Below are 19916 nucleotides of genomic sequence, written 5' to 3'. Positions count from 1 at the left end.
CTAGCTATCCTGACACCACCTTGCCGACCAAGAGCGCTGTTAAAGTATGAGATCTAAAAGGCGCGTTTGTAAAGCACCCAGAGTGTGTGGCGGTGGTGCTGTGGATAGCATGCCCTCCATCTGTTGACGCGGACCGACAGGTCGTGGGTTGGACTCCCGTTCATGGAAATGTTTTTTCCTTGAGTTCTTATTTGCCATCTGATCGTGTGCATTTTTTCGGAGTCATTTCCGTGACGAAAATAAGTCACTGAAATCTTGGTGTACCCCGGCAAAAAATACTGTCGTGTTAAAATTGGCTGCAAAGAAACGAAAGCTGGCCGCACCTAATTACACGTAACCACACCCTCTTTTCTTTTTGCACGAAGAACTTCCAGTACGGCATTGTCACCCGTTGCTGGAGTGACATCGTCCGAGGATGTGCAACTACAGCGCCCGCTGCAGCTGCGAGAGCCGCAGTCGAAGAGCCCATCTACAACGACCGTGCCAGACTGCCTCAACCAGACGCCGCCAATAAAGACGCGAACCGAGACGCCGGCCAAGTCACCGCACACCGGCGAAGAGCCGGCTTCGCTTCGAGAAGCGAAAAGGTCCGTTCCCGTCAGTGGGAGTGAAGTCTCGATACCGAAGAACGAAGTCCACCGCACAACCGCTCCAGCCACGAAGGAGGAGGATGAGCTCAAGAAGAAGCGGGACTCCCTGTGCGGGGCTCCTAGGCGTCTACCCGGACTTCTTGCAGAAGTATCGCACGCCACGCGTCGCTCTCGTCGTCTTCTGCCTGGTTTCGTTCACGCGCACTTTCTCCATGAACGGCGTCATGATGGTGGTGCGGCCGACGCTCGAACGGCGCTACCAGCTGATGAGCTACGAGAGCGGCATGATCCTCAGCAGCAACGACGTGGCCAGCTGCCTGACCATGCTGCCCGTGGCCTTCCTGGCCACGCACCGCAACAAGCCGCGTTTCATCGGCTACGGCGTCGCCACGCTGGGACTGGGCAACCTGATCGTGGCCGCTGTCCACTTCCTCTCGCCGGCTTATGAGCTGTCGCAGGCCGAGACCGACTTGTGCCCGATGGCTGATGCCGTATCGTCGTGCACGAGGTCCGGAAGCATAAGGTGCGCAGCACTAAGAATTTTTAACTAAGACGAAAAGTCACAGTTTCGCTGCGAGGGCAAAATGAATGCGATGGCAACAAATTCGAATGTTACACCCTTTAGGATTAACCCCTTTAGCCCTTAAGGGCCGAATTTTTCGTGACATGCACTCTAAAAATCTGTAATTTTTTATTGCTGAATTAATTCCTTCAGACGATTCTATTTCAGAAAAAACTGTTTAAAATTTTTTTTTGCGTGACCGTTAAGTGAGAGAGAACAACTTTATGAAATGCCTGCAGAGATGATGAGGCTCCCTCCACGCAGGGAGGACGAGCTTTCATCGCGACGCGGCCATTACGTCAATCTCGTGCATTGTGCTCTTCGAGGCATTGCTCCCGAGCTACTTCCGCGGGTCCGAGAGGGCCGCGGCCTGGCCCGAGAGGGCCGCGGCCGGTCCGAGAGGGCCGCGGCCAGGTCCGAGAGAGCGCCGCGGCCCTCTCGGACCATTTTTCTACAAAAAAAATAATTTTCGTTGTTACATACACATGGTTCATTCGTGAGTAACATCAAGCAAAATCCTAAAAGAACACCCCCCCCCCCTTATACCATTTATTATAAACAAAAATTATGCGTTGTAATTAACGTAGCTCGCAGACATGCAAACATACACTTGAGGAATAGACCACATCGGAAGGATCGCCGCTCGACTCACTAGCAGCAGTGCAACCGGCGCGCACTTCCATAGCATAAGCGTTTCGAACTGCGTGAGTAAGCGCACGGAAGAAAACTGTATGGTTGTACGCCCGTCCGGAAAGCAAAACGGGTGAAAAAGCTGTAGTAATCCTTCGTCTTATCGCCAGCGAGAAGGAGCAAATTTTTTCGAGTCGCCAAAACAGAAAACGCAACCACGGCGGCATCGTTTGTGTAATTTAGCTCCGCACGAAAACAGACGTAATCGCGCCCCGGGGATCAATAAACGAGAGAGTAACAAGCGGCCACCCTTTGAGAGATTAGAATCCAGACAGCCACCAGCTTTGCGGGCGCGAGAAGTGATAACCACTAGAGCACTGCACGGGCCGTGACTCCCGGCCCGGGCCCGGCCCGAGCCCGGCACTCATTGAAGTTTACCCGCCCGAATCCGGTCCGGTGACTCAAAAGCGAGACCCGGGCCGGCCCGAACCCGAGAAAAAATTTCACCTACCCGGCCCGGCCTGGCCCGACCGCAGATCGGGCCCGTCACAGGCCCGAGCCAGTAATCTAGCTGGTGTGGCCCGAACATGGAATCGGCAGCAAGGCGTTTTAAGTATAAAATATCTATGTTTTGTTGGCGCATGCTATACGCAAACAAGTATGCTTTAATCTACGGTAATTCCTTGTACAAACGGGCCTCATTGTAGTAACAGTTGACCGGGCATACTGGGTACGATGGATGGTTATTGGGTAGCGTTATACTGTGTATGATTGGTCTACAAATATAATGGGAATCATCAAGAGCGTTTCGTAACAGATAGTGCAGCAAGAAAAATGATTTGCCGCATGAGTTCAGTTTCAAAAGGGAGCACCAACTAAGAACTGTCACAGTTGTTACTTCTTTGTGTTTGAGCCGCGCGTTCCTTTAGCAAACGCGTCCGCTGCAGCGAGCGAGGTGACCTTCGTGCACTGTGTAACGTCAACGTAAACTTGCGGTGAAAGCACAAGACGTACAAACCACCCCCATCACGAGATAAGCGCGCTACCGGGCGACCACGCCCTCTATAGGGCTAAGTACAGGTGGGGGTGCGTACGCATCGCAGCGAGCGGGGCGACGACTTTTAAGGCGCGCCCTTCGCGCCCTTCGTGCCATCTCGCTGGTCATAACGAAAACAAGTGCCTGCGAGCTCTGCGCACCGCCAGCGGTAAATGGTTATACAAATAGCTCGCCGTTAGTATGCTGAAGAACGTAAGCTTTGCGGCCGAGTCGTTTCGCGCCGCGCGTTGAGGAGCTAGGGGTCGTGGGCTTGATTCCCGGCGACGAAGCTTATTCTTGTAGTTTATTCTTTGTCATCTGTTCGTGTACATTGTACAACGCCATGTCCGTGACAGAAATACGTCAGTAAAGTCTTGGTGGATCCCGGCATAAACACTTTCATGTTAAAAAACGCCAGGCCTGCGCGGAAATCGCAGCACAGTCACAGCGAAAGCTTGAAGAACAGCATTTCTAGAGCTCGTTGTAAACTCTCTTGGTGCTACTAATAGAGGTAAACTAGCAAGGTACCCGCTACGTCATAAATCACATTATTTGTGAAGTTGGGAAGCACCTACAACGCCATTATTCATCATTCTGCGCAGAAACGAGGTACCAGCTACACATCTGTAAGCCATTATGTGCACTTTTTTGACGTGACGACTGATGAAGATGAAGAAGTGTGGCTCAGCCCTTTGTAAAGTGTTGGAAGCTTTCAACGGCTCACCAGTTACATAATTCGCATTGTGTGATTGCCGGTCGCTATTTCGCTCTCCCACCATGCAATATACCATACGTTTACGTGAGAAAGAGAGAGAGAGAGAGGGGAGGGGGGAAGAAATTTATTGAGACCCTGATGTAATGGATCATGCGCTTATGGGCTTCCTTGGCAACCAATACAAGTGCTCTTGCGAGGAACCCACTACGCTATACATCATTGTAATTTTTGAGAAGTAGGGAAGCAGGCACTATGCCATTTTTCGTCATTCTACGGAAAGCCGTGGTGTCTGCTAAATGCATGTAAGGCATTATGCGCACTTTGTTGATGCTGTGCCTGATGACGATGAAGAATTATGGCGGAGGCCTTTGTAATGGGTTGGAAGCATTCAACAACCTACTCTTTGCGCAATTCGCATTGTGTGACGCCTGGTTACAGAATTCGCGTTGTGCGACGCTTGGTGCTTGTTTCACTCTTCTACCACGCTGTATTGCATATGCTAATGTGGTTCCTTCCCGACATGAAGCCTGTATAGGGTCTTTTTGCAAAGCAGTTTCAAGCACCGGCATGGCTCAGAGGTTGATACTGGGCTAACACGCAGAGGGCCCAGGTTCGAACCTCGTTCCATCCTGGAATTTTTTTCATATTTCGTTTTTTTTTCTTATTTCGAGCGATAGTGGTTACGGACACCGACGGCGGCGGCGGCGGCGGCGGCGGACAACTACGGCGCCAAAAACGGCCGCTGAAATGATCTCATAACAGCTTTCGCTGTAAAAGGTCATGAAACCCTTTCCACCTGTAACGTGTGGCGCATACCGCGGCCCGTGATATGCAGGTATGCGCCCCAAGTGATTCACAGTCTATACCAGGGTCAGCAGGAGTATACTTTGGAAACCTTAAGGCGACAGCTTTAAAGAGGCCGTGTCGCAGAAAGTCCTGTGCCGAAGTAGGCGACGTTGTCGATGAGAGAAAGAACTCCATGGAGACAATGAAAATTCATAATTCAAGCTTGAGTCGAAGCCATGCATTCTGCACGGCAGTCAAGTGTTCTACCGCAGAGCCACGTGTGTGCTTCAAACAGTTTTGGAAAAAGCCCCTCGAGAAGCGTGATGTCGGTGCAACTCCAATTGTAGTTGCAGTGTTGGCTATCCGCTTTTATAACATTGTGATAAGCATTACATATGATCTTCGGTGACTGAGCAAGATATAGACAAACGTTGCTCGAATACGCCGAGATCCGCTACTTATAATCAAATCAAATCAAATCAAATCAAATCGAATCAAAATGTGTTTATTAAGACGTGTATACAAAAAATGGGTGCATAATATTTGGACCAATAGCCCACGTGGCTGGTAGCTGGTCCAATAGAGAAAATACATAAAAGTTAGCAACGCACATGATTGGTCACGAAAACGATTGGTTTTATACATTGGTAGTTTCAACGATGTACAATCTACGTATGGAACGGTGATTACAATTCATTAAACAAGAAAAAGCGTTTGCAAGAAAAGTTGAAGTTACGCGTAGTTTTTATTTCTAAAGGCACAGTGTTCCAGGTTACAGCTCCGAAGAATTCTAACAATCGTTCGCCATAAAGGTTGTTACAGGGAGGAAGACTTAAATTTAACTGACTTGTTTTCCTGGTATTTGCACGCGGGAAGTTGAATTTGGTGTTGGGTAGTGGAAAGTTTGTGTACAGTATTTTGTGAACTATGCAAGTTACCTTATAATTTCTTAGGTTATGGAGATCGTCGCACAGCAGCGTGCACTTCGTTGCTAAGCAAGTGAAGTCTTTGCTGTAACGTGAATGACATTGTTAAAGCCCGACCATGAGTTGCTCTTTACACGCCAGTGTAGTCGACGGGCCTGGCAAGCCCACGCTATCCGCCAAGCTACTCACTTTACACAAAGACGTCGATCCGCCTTGTAACGCTGGGCTCAAAGCTAAAAATACCGCAGAGGCTGCTACTCGATGATTGCTTCGCATGAAATTGGTTCCCAGAATGAGTGGGAGCTGCCTAATTTTTGTCATTGATTTTCGGAGTCGTTCTGCCCCAGATGTATTACTGCCGGGTCACATGAGGTGTGCAGTCGGCATCAATAGTTTAGAGACCACTAGGTTTGAGAAAACTTTGAATTTCCCAGCAATGTGTGACTTTATTCGGTCAAACTGCACAGTACATGTTATTAACGCGTTTTAGAACTTGCCGGAAATCCACATTCAGGGCCGTCTGCTGTCTTGTGTCTCATCTCAAAGGTTTGGACACTGACTGTGCATGCATCGAATTATGTAGTTTTGTTGCCGAACAGACTCTGCGGAGCTTTCCACTTTGTTTCATTCCAATCAATATTGGACGGTCGTTTTTCGCTAACATTCCTATCAGATCTGGCTAAAAAATTTCCCCCTTCGAACATGTACATCAATTCCTGTTATTCTACCCGTTATCAGTGTTGCTAGAAATGGAAACAAACGCGAGAAATATAGAGTTCAGTGACGGACGCGTCAGAGGCCCGCACAGATTGCCACAAACCGGAGTGTCGAGCAGATGGCCGCCTTTATGAGCATGTCTGCAGTAGCATCTTCACTAAAATTCACTGATATGTTTATGCTAGAACGTCAATTGTTGTTTCCAATATGCCAACGTGCCTATTTATTCTACATCTTGATGTGGCACGCGCTGTACACAACGCATGATTGGGAACGTAAAGGATATTAAACGGAAAATTACAAAATGCAAGTCCTGGGGAACTTACGTATGCAGTCACTTGAGCTGTGTTGCCTGAAGCCTTTCAGCTCATAGCACGCTGGCTGGCAGGATAGTTGGTGATGCATTGTTCACTAGGATGGCTACACATGGTAGACATAAAACAAGCAAGCAAGGAAGCAAACAAACAAGACGAGTCTAAAGAAGAGAAAAAAATCTAGAGACTTTAGAAGAGACGGCACAGTCAGCACTTCTTCCTGCCTTGTCTTTTCCTGCGTGCGTGTGCTTCCATACGTATGAACAGTATCAGCTTAGCACGCTAAAGTCAAAATCACTGTGCAGCCAAAATGTGGTGCTTTAAACCCGAACCAAAGAGTATTTAATTTCGATTCGACACGCTCCCGAAACCATGATATAATTATGAGGCAAAGCCGAAACGTGGCATTCGGGATTGATTTTCGCTACAAGGATTTACTTAAGCGTGCACTTAACTCCGATCACATACATGGGTGTTTTTTCATTTAGCTCCTATCTAAATGTGGCTGTCCATCCCCGCGCAGTACGCTCTGTGCGTGTTGGAAAACACAGAAGGACGAGCAGAGATTGATGTATTTTTCGTTACGAGGTGTAAATATTGCTTTTTCGATAATGCTCTTCAGTGCTGATATCAAGTAGATGTAGTATGTATAATGTGCGCAGAAAATAGCACAGTCTGTTATGTATGGTGTACGACTTGGTACTATACACTTTGCTTGCAGAAACTTCCGGTTCATGATGATGTTTGGGCAGCTGCTGAGCGGACTCGGTGCTACGCCCATCAGCGCGGTCACTATCGCGTACATCGACGAGAACGTGCAGAAGAGGAAGTCAAGCCTTTATATCGGTGCGTATTTAGCATAACACACGCCCTACAGCTTGGTTGAACTACGCGCGAAGCTCTAGCTCCAACGTCATTCCACTTAGCTTATGGGGCGTAACTGCGAGTGTCATCTTTGATTCGCCTAAGTTTGTCTTGTCACTGCACGAGCCTATGGCTGCACGTGTGGTTTCACGTCCACTCCTGCCCAGAATCTCGATCATCTTAATGGCGGTCGGTTTCACAACACACGGTGGGTATAATGCCTCCCGTTTGCCGCGGTTTACGTGTTCACGCGCTCGCATGAACAACAAAGAACTAATGCGAGACTAAAGTGCGTGGTTCGGTGAGTAAGACATACTAGAATTAAAAAAGAACAGGCAAAAGACAGAGCACACAGACGACGTCAGTGTCCTTTTACTGTACATATGTCTTTGCGCTGCTTCAAATGTTAGCAATAGCAGACGCTGTTATCTGGCATTGGTATGTTACATTGTATTTTACCTTGATTATTTAGCATGGCTCACTCACGGTAATGGCTCTAACGAGTCAATCGCCATGTACGTTGTGGGAATGGGGTAAGGAAGAGACGCTACTTTTGCGAGCCTTTGAATGAAAGCGGCTGAACGTCTCTGATAGGGAAGAGAACAGCCTGGAAAAATATGGGAGGTGGTAGGAGAGAACTACGGAGGTGAGAGCAGCGTTTCTAGTCTAGGTGAGGGGTCAGCAGGCCCGTGTACAACCGGTTATTCATCCTGGTGTCCCCAAGGTAGCTCAGGACAGCCTGGATGACCTGGCAATTTTTGCGGACAGGAAACAGCACCTCTTCCTGGGTTGCCGCTGTTGTAGTCTCTGGCGGCGAAGTCAGGCGACCATGGCTGCTCGTAGCAGGTTTAGCGCAGAAGAGTGACACAGGAGCTAGCTGCTCCAGCCTTTCCTCTGTTCCTCACTGGAGACGGGCTCCTGGCATGTCGTTAGCTCCGTGCGGCCGTCCAGGTGTATCGGCGTTCTCCCCTGAAAATCCCATGGTCCGGCAGTGGCATTGGGGTCTCACTTCCGGCACCAGAAGGTCAGGAGGGAAGCCCTAACGCACTGGGCGCGCATGCGCTACGAGACAACCAGTTCAGAGTAGTGGTAGTGCGTCGTCTGTTCTTTTTTTTTTTGGCCCAGCGGTGGCCGAAACTCTGTTTTGTTAAGATTGCCGGGTGCGAATTCACACTGCAAGGTGGTCTATATTCCTACGGGCATTGCAGGCTGCGAGGTTTTACTTAAGTGGACATCATTTGTTCGCTGCTGATTGCGTGCAGGCATCTTAAACAGCATGGCCATCGTTGGTCCCGCACTCGGCTTCATCGTGGCCGGGTACACGTTGTCCTACTATGTGGACATCACCACCGACGTCTCCGCGTACGTTGCCTCTCTCATTTTCGCGCTTAGGGCTAGGATCCGCGCATGACACGTCACGGCATCGGTGCATCGACAAACAACGCCCCTAGAAAGACGTTGGAGGCACACGTCTGCTTATTGCTTGCGGCGTAGCGTTCACTAATGAGCATAGTGGCTGAGCTCAAGGTCTCAGGTTCGTTTCCCGGCCATGGTGATCGCATTTCAATAACGGTGATATGCTAACACACCCATGGACGTAGGTATAGGAGGATGTTAATTCCAGCTGGACAAGAGTCCTCCACTACTGCATAGTTTATAATAATATACCCTATGACAGGAGTTTAAAAATCGATGTCCTAGAAACGCGCGTGCAACACACCCATCAGTGTCACCGGGAAAAAAGCACGGTTGCACTACGGGAAAAAGTTTGCAAAAGCAAGCACAGGGCGTCTCATCAAGCGTCAGCCCCCTTGTTCTTCCTATAACTCGATCGTGCGAAGTTTCGGAGTACACGGTTTCGAATTATCCTCTGCCTTTGTGGTATCACAATAGTCGCTGATAATTAGAAATAAAAAGTACTGAGAAAAAAAAGAAAGGCAGGGTGTGTGCGCTCTTTCAGAGTCATAACACAATTTTTTAGGGAAGCACATTCTTTCAAGCAGTTAACATAAGAACTTCACTTACCTGTACAGTTAGCAAACCAGTTAACAAACCAACGCTTGATTATGTTGCCAAATATGGCTAATCCGTCTGAAGTCTTGCTCGCATGTAACACTTTCAAGCACTAGTCAAGAAGTTTTTCGCAAATCAGTATAACTTTACTTCGGTGAAAAATTGGCGATGAAAAATTGGTCGCAATATTTTGCCCCACTTTTCGTTAAGCTTGATTCCGGTGGCACGCACAATTTTGCCAGAAAGGCGACATATATACTCCGTTGCTCGGAAAGGCCTTCTATAAGGCTCCGCATCACTTGAATACGTAATCAACTGCTAAAGTCGTTATTCGATTGCACGCATTCAACTTTGCTTATACCGTATACGCAACCATTGCATATAAAAATTCATACCCGGCGTCAGGTACACTTGCGTGAAAGGTAAATACAAACCACTAAGTGCAGGGGAGAAGCGAAAGTTGTCGCTGTAAATGATTCCACTTCCCCGTAACGAAAACATACTCATAAAGTTTAGATAATATCGATATCGGGCGTTCAGAGAAGCTAGTGTCAGGTGGTGAGCAATTACACAAAACACTTCACACACTACAAGAACCTATACAAACACCTAAGTGTACTTTAGAAAATCATGCAAAGAGAAAAGAAAGCTGCATTTTTGTAACTCGCAGCGAGATAAGTCGCAATAAAATGACCTAACAAATTGTCATAATTGATACACACATAATTGCGAACGGTTCCGATATACATTAGCATAGGGCGAGTATTAAAGGGACACTAAAGAGCAAAACGTTTTTTCACATGTTAGTAAAGTACTCTTTCACGATGGCGAAAACACCACGCTTGCTGCGAGAAGACGCTTAGTAAGCGAGAAAACGCGCAAAGACAAAATGTGGGTGGCGACGCCACCCGGAAGTTTCCGCACCGTTCGCCGTGACGTCACATGTTTTTACGGCGCCTATTAGGGACTGCGTAGTTCCTAATCGGTAAAAATGAAGTACATTGTCTTCTGACGGGGCCATAGACGTAACATACCAAGTTTGAGGTAAATTTGTATAGCCAATGGCGCCAAAATACGCTTTGAAATCCGTGACGTCACGCGGGGAGATTTCGGCGCGAAATTTAAGAAATAAAACTTTCAACTTGATTTTCTCCTCTATTAATAAACCTATGATGGCGAAGTTAACGACATAGTTCTCAGAGCACAATTTATCGATCTAAACCAATTCATTGTTTCTCTTTAGTGTCCCTTTAAGCAGCGTTAACTTTGTGCGTGTGAGATCTACGTATGTTATATTAGTTAATTTAGGAGATACAAGAGGCATGGCGTTCCGATGTTGCAGGCTCGGTCTGACCTCCAAGAGCCCAGCATGGATCGGCGCCTGGTGGCTGGGTTTTCTGATTGCTGGAGCCATGGGGATCACGTTAGGCCTGATCACCATGTCCTTGCCGAAATACCTACCCGGTATGCGCCCACCCACTGTAGCGTCCAGTCTTACTGTTTGTCCCGTTCAGGCGATACTCGATTCACGCAGTGGATGTGGCACCAACATTGGAAGTAAACCTCTTATAGAAGTTTCTGCAGAAATAAAGTAGGCAATCTTATTACTCTTTGTAATATTCGCTCTTCATTTTCATCGAAACGACTGAATATCGATTTGACAAACTTCAGGGGCACTGTCACACATTCATTACACAGGGAGTTTAATCTATGTGCGCATCCTATAGAAATTCTCTTTTTACGTTTGCGTAAATTCACAATGTGTATCTCAATCACGGACCTGAAGCGGATGAACGAATGGAACTCATAGCGTGCCTCATGCATTCGCCAAAGACGACTCGAAGGCGAAAGCCATATTGTTAACACGAAAGTGTTCCATGCCGGGGTCCACCACGGCTCACGGATATGACGTCACGGATATGACGTTTTAAAATATAAAGACTATATGGCAAAAAAAAAAGACTAGAAGAAAAGTTCCGTCAACGGGAGTTGAACTTACGACCCCTCGATCGCCTGCGCGCAGCGTGAAACGACTCCGCCACAGACGGCACGTCCTTCGTCATACTAATGGCGTGCTATTTATATACACCATTTGCTGGTGGCGGTACTCGGCGATCGGGGTACATCAGCGTGTTTTCGTTATCACTACGAGATGGCGCGATGGGCTCCAAGGGCGCGCTTTAAAGGTCGCCGCCCCACGCGTTAAGATGAGCGTGCACCTCTGCAGGGCGTAGCAGAGAACATCCATGGGCGTAGTCGCTCGTGCGCGCGCGCTTATCTTGTACGTCTTGCGCTCTCACCACAAGTTTGCGTTGAAGTTACAGAGATAACTGATATTTATTCTCCAACCAAAGTTACGAAAACATGTAAAAGCCCGACGTTTCGGAACCAGCTCGGTTCCTTCCTCAGGGGGGACTGCGGCGGCTTGGCAGCGGCCTCTTTAAGGCACTCTCGCGGCGGTTAACGACCCCACGCATTACCGAGGAGCGTAGCCCATGCGCATACACCGGGGGGAGAGTTCCGAGTGAACGGTTGATATTTTGAGTGGTCCTCTGTATATGCCACGACTCCAGTAGTAACCTCCTCCTCCACTTGGTTTCACTTTCGAGGATGGCGGTTCCGTTGAGGTCTATTCTGTGGTCAAACGTCTCTGCGTGCTCGGCGACGGCGCTGCGTTCTTTGTTGAGTTTACGGACGTCGTTGACGTGTTGCCTAATTCGTTCGGGGAAGTTTTTGGTCTCGCCGATGTATGACGAGGGGCAGTCGGCACACGGTATTTTGTAAACGACGCCGGGCGCCCTGTCCTTTGTTGGTCGGTCTTTCGGGCGGGGAAGGAAGCGGCCCAGCGTGCATGAAGGCACGTGCGCGATGTGCACGCCTTCTTTTCTAAAAATCCGAGCCAACGCCTCGCTGGCTCCCTGGACGTATGGGACCGACACGCGTTTTGGAGAGCTGTTCGTCAATGCTGGCTGGGAGTCGCGTAACCTCTTTTTCTCTGCGCGGCGGGCGACGGATCGAATGAAATTTCTGGGATAACCGTTTTTTCTGAGGTCCGCAATTACGCGGGCCTCTTCTTTCCGGCGTTCCGTGTCAGTGGAACATATCTTTTTGGCTCTCTGAAGTAATGTGGACACAACGGAGGCCTTGTGGGTGGAGGGATGGGACGAATCGTATTGAAGGTATCGGCCGGTGTGCGTCGGCTTCCTGTAAACGGAGAACTCCAAGTCGCTGCCCCTTCTTGCCACCTGGACGCCGAGAAAGGGGAGGGTGCGGTCGCGTTCACACTCGACCGTGAACTGTATGGCTGGGTGAACGGAATTTAGGTGCAGTCTGAAGTTTTCAATTTCAGATGTCTTCACGACACAAAAGCAATCGTCCACGTAGCGAAGAAAGAGCTTCGGTCGCGGCGAGAAGGAGCCAAGTGCTTCCCTTTCTATATGTTCCATGGTCAGGTTTGCCATTGTGACGGAGATGGAGGCTCCCATTGCGGTTCCACTGTTTTGCCTGAAGATTGTTCCTTTGTAGGAAAAATACGTGCTGGACAGGCAGAATTCCAGTAGGCGGCAGAGTTCGTCAATAGTGAGTGGGGTCCTTTGACTCAAGCCATCGTCACCCTCAAGAGCAGCACGGGCACAGGATACAGATAAGGGTACCGGCACATTGGTGAACAAAGATACGACGTCGAACGAGACCAGGCTCTCGTCTTCGTCGATGCTCACCTCTGATGCTAGCTGCACGAAGTGGCTGGAGTCGCGGACATGAGTTCTCATGTCCGCGACTCATGTCCGCGACTCCAGCCACTTCGTGCAGCTAGCACCAGAGGTGAGCATCGACGAAGACGAGAGCCTGGTCTCGTTCGACGTCGTATCTTTGTTCACCAATGTGCCGGTACCCTTATCTGTATCCTGTGCCCGTGCTGCTCTTGAGGGTGACGATGGCTTGAGTCAAAGGACCCCACTCACTATTGACGAACTCTGCCGCCTACTGGAATTCTGCCTGTCCAGCACGTATTTTTCCTACAAAGGAACAATCTTCAGGCAAAACAGTGGAACCGCAATGGGAGCCTCCATCTCCGTCACAATGGCAAACCTGACCATGGAACATATAGAAAGGGAAGCACTTGGCTCCTTCTCGCCGCGACCGAAGCTCTTTCTTCGCTACGTGGACGATTGCTTTTGTGTCGTGAAGACATCTGAAATTGAAAACTTCAGACTGCACCTAAATTCCGTTCACCCAGCTATACAGTTCACGGTCGAGTGTGAACGCGACCGCACCCTCCCCTTTCTCGACGTCCAGGTGGCAAGAAGGGGCAGCGACTTGGAGTTCTCCGTTTACAGGAAGCCGACGCACACCGGCCGATACCTTCAATACGATTCGTCCCATCCCTCCACCCACAAGGCCTCCGTTGTGTCCACATTACTTCAGAGAGCCAAAAAGATATGTTCCACTGACACGGAACGCCGGAAAGAAGAGGCCCGCCTAATTGCGGACCTCAGGAAAAACGGTTATCCCAGAAATTTCATTCGATCCGTCGCCCGCCGCGCAGAGAAAAAGAGGTTACGCGACTCCCAGCCAGCATTGACGAACAGCTCTCCAAAACGCGTGTCGGTCCCATACGTCCAGGGAGCCAGCGAGGCGTTGGCTCGGATTTTAGAAAAGAAGGCGTGCACATCACGCACGTGCCTTCATGCACGCTGGGCCGCTTCCTTCCCCGCCCGAAAGACCGACCAACAAAGGACAGGGCGCCCGGCGTCGTTTACAAAATACCGTGTGCCGACTGCCCCTCGTCATACATCGGCGAGACCAAAAACTTCCCCGAACGAATTAGGCAACACGTCAACGACGTCCATAAACTCAACAAAGAACTCAGCGCCGTCGCCGAGCACGCAGAGACGTTTGACCACAGAATAGACTTCAACAGAACCGCCATCCTCGAAAGTGAAACCAAGTGGAGGTGGAGGTTACTACTGGAGTCGTGGCATATACAGAGGACCACTCAAAATATCAACCGTTCACTCGGAACTCTCCCCCCGGTGTATGCGCATGGGCTACGCTCCTCGGTAATGCGTGGGGTCGTTAACCGCCGCGAGAGTGCCTTAAAGAGGCCGCTGCCAAGCCGCCGCAGTCCCCCCTGAGGAAGGAACCGAGCTGGTTCCGAAACGTCGGGTTTTTACATGTTTTCGTAACTTTGGTTGGAGAATAAATATCAGTTATCTCAGTTTACTTACCCAACCAGACAGACTTCTGTCTAATGTTTACCTTCAAGTTACAGAGAGCACGAAGGTCACTTCGTTCACTGCAGCGGCCGCTTTTGCGAAAGAGCGCGCTGCTCAGAAACAAATAAGTTACAACTGTAAGACTTCGCGCTCATCCTGTGTATATTTGTCCGTTCGTTTCGTGCGTCCTCCTTTGTATTTGACTAGCGCGCTTTAACTGTCCAGCTGTGACAGCTGTTAGTTCGCGCTCATCCTGTGTATGTTCGTACCGTGCGTCCTTTCTGCTTGAGCAGCGCATTGCAAGTTTCGAGCTGCTTGCCGTTCTTCGCGTGACATTACAACTTGTTGCTATAGCATTCGTTCCTTGCGCAACAAACGCTCAACTACGTCTGTGAAGACACGTTTTACTTTCGTGTTATACCGATTCCTATGACAGAGGGATCAGCCATGTTATTTTCCCTCAGTCGATGTATTGATCCTTCCTAATGTGATTTTGCACTGCTTCCAGGATCGCAGGCACTGCAAGCTTTCTGCTGCTCGCTTGGTCTTGCACTGCCTCGGGGAACGGCCCACGCATGCGACGATTTCGTGTAATGATGTCATCGTGTCACGTCAGGCTATATGACATCATGATGGCGCCACAAAATTTTGCAATCTCTGACGTCATGATGACGTCACACGGTGACTTCATCAAGACACAATCTCTATCACGTGACCATAGGTCGGCAAACTCACTCATGCGTAAACTCACTCAGACTCACTCAGATTGAGATCGGGCTGTGAGTCTGAGTCTGAGCCCGGATGAATAATATTTTGGGGAGTTTGAGTTCGAGTGAGTCCGACTGAAAAAAATTTTAGTGAGTTTGAGTCCGAGTGAATCCAGTTGTGGAAAATATTGGTGATCTGAGTCCGAGTGAGCCCTAAGCGCAAAATACATTTCTTGAGTGAGTCCGAGAGATCTCCACCTTTTGTTGCCGACTTACGGTCCTATCTACTCATCTTGACCATTACTATCAGCCTTACATCGGCTTAGGTTTAAACTCAAGTCTATTCGCACATATCTCAGCACACTGGCATTCATGCGCCACTTCAATATTTATCGATCAGAGGAGTGAGTTAGGAGGAGGAGTGCCATGACCTTCCTCCGCAAACTCTTTCTTATGAAGTTCTTGATCGAAATATCTCGCGTGAATTGCGCATTTCATAGAAATGTCCCTACTGGATTGATATATGACAAATATTGATATATGATATATGATGGTAACTCGTATTTGAAAGAACAAGGTCAAAAGGCGTATCGTAGAGCACCGATTATGAGAGATATTCGCGTTAGAGGGGATTGACAACATGATCGAAAAAGCTAATTTTACGCCAGCGGACTCGCGAGTCGACTCACTCAGGCTCACTCAGATTCATGTGAAGCCGTGAGTCTGAGTCTGAGTGAGTCCGGCTGATTAATATATTGGTGAGTTTGAGTCTGAGTGAGTCCGGTAGAGCAATACTTTAGTGAGTCTGAGTTCGAGTGAGTCCCGTGGAGGAATATTTTGGCGAGTCTGAGTCCGAGTGAGCCCTCAGAGCAAAATATATTTCTTGAGTGAGTGTGAGTGAGCTCCAATTCTTTTGCCGACCTATGCACGTGACTTTCTACGTCTTTCCTGTTGACACCGCAGAAAACGATCACTTTTCGTGTTTAATGAGGTATCTAAGGCTTTCTCCTTAACTGTTGTCGCAGCATCTCTACAACTGACGACCTGAACTAGACGGCACTGTAACCTCGATAAGTTATGTTCGAGCGGACACCCGAGCCGATTGGCTACAGTGCCACATCCCACATCAAGCATTGCAATCATATCCCAGTAGCAGTAATAAAAATAGTAATTTATTGACTATTGATAAAATCGTGTGTAAAAAGCCAGGCAAGAAAAAGAGAAGTAAAGAACTCACTGCTCAACGCAGTCGGATTTCATAGCTTGCATTGTTGGTTATAATACTAACTTGAGGTGCACAGAAATAAACTAGTCATTATAGATTCCTCTCTAGGCTTGCTACATTGATTACTCCCCGCTTTTATCCCATCACCATGAATGCTTAATACCTGATGAATCACCCTTCACCAATTAGTAATGTTTACATATGAGCCAGGGCCCATGTTCGCAAAAATGTCTTACGCTAAAAAAATTTCGTAAGCGTATATTTCAACCATCATGGTGCAGGACATATCATTAGCGCACCGGCTTACCAATGGGAAAACACTTTTACTATCAAGAGAAGCTTTGTGAATTTTATATGCTTTGAACTGGCTTAAGTGGGATAGTATAGCTCGTTCAAGGTACTTTTGTTCTATAGTCGTTAAGTTTATCGGTGGTAGTCCAGCGCATTGACACGGGCTAGAATAAATGGAAACATTCAAGAACCTGGGATTTCAGTTATTGAAAAATACGCATATATTTCGAAAGAACGAAGCGCAATGTGCCAGTGCCAGTGGCACGCTGACGTCCCAGACATTCCTGCGGTCCTCTGCAAGCAGTTCCGATTTCATGTCGTGGTGTGCTGCAGGGTACGACGCGGTGCGTGATGAGAAGAGGGCTGACCAGTCTGCCATCTCTGTGGCGAGCACGCTTCATTCGAGCGAGTTTGGCCAGCGCCTCACGGACCTGCCGAGGGCCATCTGGCGGCTCCTCACGAACATGCCTTTCGTGCTTCTCGCGTTTGCCGTGTCCTTCACTCGTGAGTATATAGCTCAGAAAATAACGGCATCAAGCGATGCCCGAGAGATGTTACAGAATACGTCCATCACATTTGTAGTAAACAGCTTAGGTGGCTATTTGCATTTTATTTTTGAGTATGAAATCAGGCATTAGTTACCGTTCGATTGCGGGCAAGTCGCACTTGATGGGGCGAGCAATACGAGTGCATTTTAAATTTATTTATTTTTTTAATTTACGAAAACCTCACAGGCCTACGAAGAGGCATAGGGTGAAAGGGACATACAAATTCAATACCTAATGTATTGGATGCATACAAGGATTCAGAAATTGTCCCAACCGAAGAAATTTGCTTATTACCGAAAGATACAGATGTTAGAAAAAGAAACAAACAGTCAACAAGAAATTAAGCGGTAAGCAGAAAACAACAGACTAGCGAACAGAAGCAAAGAAGCAAACTTGCAAATTGAAAAACTGTCCTTCGTCACGGTCATGGTGTAACCGTGGTCACGATTAATCCGGAGTGCTTCACTGCGGATCATCTGCATATTGCCACACGCACTCCTTTCTTTCTATGTTTTATGTTACCAGCTCATTACACGTATACTGCCTTGCGCAAACCCCGCCAGGATATCTGGGAACATTCCAGATTATTTTAGGGTCGTCTGTTAGGCTTGAGCGCGCAAATGCGAACAGCGGAGTCTATTCTGGAACTAACGCGGCCACCAGCGATAAGGCTTCTATGTTCGATGCCGCATGTATAATGCCTACGCGCCTTAACGCAGATCAGATTATCGACGGCCGACGCTCTATGCACCGCTATCAGTGTAAGCGTGTATCACTTGTAGTTTGACTTCTCGTTTACCGGGCACAGGTTCGCCCAAATAAAAGGTTTAGTCTTGAAAAACCCGACTGCTGCCTTCGTCCACGTCACGACCCCGTGACAATATGCTAGCTGCTTCACTTCGGCTGCTTTTAACTGCAGACTAAGGATGCTGTTATTGATTATTTTAATGCATATACGTTTCAGTATACGTGCAAAACAACAGGGTGCTGACGGGTGACCCTGACGAACCATCCGTTGCCCGCTAATGGGGGCTCCCAGACTATTATTTACGATCAACCTCGTCTTGCAGTTTTGGTACGCCAGGACGACTCTCTCGCTGATAACAGAACCAACGTTAGCATGGTTTAAAACAGCGAACAAAATTTTACGGTGAGCTGAATCAAAAGCTTTTTCATGATCAATCTGTAGAATGGCAACCCGCTCATATGAATAATCACAACATTACAGTATGCTGCGCGCTTTATGAATATTTATGACAATAGATCGCCCTTTGATGCCACGTGTTTGGTGAGGACCGACGACGTCTTGTATCACCGTCTGTAATCTCCGAGCTAATATTTTCATATATAATTTATACTATACATTAGTCAGTGCTTTGGGTCGATACGCTGAGAGAGGACTTAGTTTATCAACGTCCTCGATTTTAGGTACAAGTACAGTATGGAGCAACCTGTATGACGGAGGCAATGTATTTAATTTGTATGCTTCAATAAAAATAACTGTGAGAATAGGGCTTACTTCGTGCTTAAACTTTTTGTAAAATGTTGTGAATCCGTCAGGTGCAGGTGATTTACCAGGGTTTAACTTTTTTATTGCTTCCTCGACTTTGCTTACTGTTATTACCCGTTCCAAACTTTATTTTCTTTCATCGTCCAAGCGAAGTATAACAGGCAGAAAATCGTTCTTGAATTTTTCACAGCCAACGTCATGCAACGCGAATAGCGCCCGATAATGTTCCATAGGAGCTCTTTCGATGCCGTCTGTATCGGATGTTGAGGTACCAACCCATTCTATTTCGTACATGAGGTTCCTTTCGGCTCCAAGTACAGCGCGCGTTTCGATGGCGTCCTCGGCCCTTGCCGTCACATGCGCACCCCGATAACGCTGTTCATCCAGCTGCTCTATCTTTTGCTTCATTTTCCTAATGTCCTAGATACATTTCCCCGGGGCTTGGCATTCCTGCTTGAGTAGCCTATCAAGAAGCGCTTTTAACTTCGTCTATTCCCCTTTCTCATCGTACCGAATGCACGTAACCCTATTTATTGCTTTTAGTCTTGAAGTTTTCTTACACATTTACCACTGTTGCCAAATGTGAATATTTTTACTGGTGTCTAAATTACTGATTTCCACCTTTACTGCCAGATTGAAAATCTTGTCCTGAATTAGAAGCTTGGTATTTAGGCACTGACTACGGTGACGGGGCCCGTCCGCGCAGTACCGTCGTAAAAGTGACGGGGCCCGTCACCGTAGTGTAAATTGTAATAGTGACGGGGCCCGTCATAATAGCGACGTACTTATAGTGACGGGCCCCGTCGTCGTAAAGCTGTGACTACGGTGACGGGGCCCATCAGCGCAGTACAGTCGTAAAAGTGACGGGGCCCCTTTACCGTAGATTTTTTTGGTCGTAGACGCCCACGTCGTGTGGTGTTCGTGGCGTAGTTAGTTGGCGCGCTCTCCATAGTATTATGGCTGCAGGTCGTCAGTTCGATTCCTCCCGGATTTTTTTTTTGTCAGGTTATGCGTCAACGTCAACGTTACTGCTCTGACGGAGTCGTAACTTTTTCGTTCGGCGGTTAGAGAGCCCTAGCGTTCCTATGCGACCTCAGTTCTAATCGCGCTGAATAAGAAAATTTTTCCGTTTTTTTTGTTTTCAATATTGTTTCACAATATCGTCCCGAGCTTCCGGCTAGTCAACAATAGTTACTCATTCGTGGTAGCACGGCTCAGCGTGGGAGAGCGGAGCCCGTTAACGAAATGTTTTCGTACTGACGTGCA

General features: G+C 48.1%; 1 protein-coding gene across 1 annotated transcript; it reads left to right on the top strand.

Annotated features, from left to right (window-relative positions):
• The first annotated feature begins 670 nt into the window (after positions 1-670).
• On the top strand, positions 671-18166 carry LOC119381940 (solute carrier organic anion transporter family member 4A1). Its single transcript, XM_037649689.1, has 6 exons — positions 671-1113; positions 6998-7122; positions 8403-8502; positions 10496-10617; positions 16926-17096; positions 18105-18166. Exons 1-6 carry the CDS (start codon positions 671-673, stop codon positions 18164-18166), a joined length of 1023 nt encoding a protein of 340 aa, XP_037505617.1.
• Positions 18167-19916: the final 1750 nt, after the last annotated feature.

Source organism: Rhipicephalus sanguineus, chromosome 2 (genome assembly GCF_013339695.2).
Source record: "Rhipicephalus sanguineus isolate Rsan-2018 chromosome 2, BIME_Rsan_1.4, whole genome shotgun sequence".
NCBI lineage: Eukaryota > Metazoa > Arthropoda > Arachnida > Ixodida > Ixodidae > Rhipicephalus > Rhipicephalus sanguineus.
Note: the sequence above shows the minus strand (reverse complement) of the source record. Positions and strands in the feature narration are given on the sequence as shown.

Bases quoted from the DNA above. Each gene is read 5' to 3' on its own strand.
- LOC119381940 (XM_037649689.1), top strand. From the start codon at position 671: ATGAGCTCAAGAAGAAGCGGGACTCCCTGTGCGGGGCTCCTAGGCGTC. The intron at 1,114-6,997 runs GTGCGCAGCACT...CTTTGCTTGCAG, and splicing joins ACGAGGTCCGGAAGCATAAG to AAACTTCCGGTTCATGATGA. The intron at 8,503-10,495 runs GTACGTTGCCTC...CCGATGTTGCAG, and splicing joins ATCACCACCGACGTCTCCGC to GCTCGGTCTGACCTCCAAGA.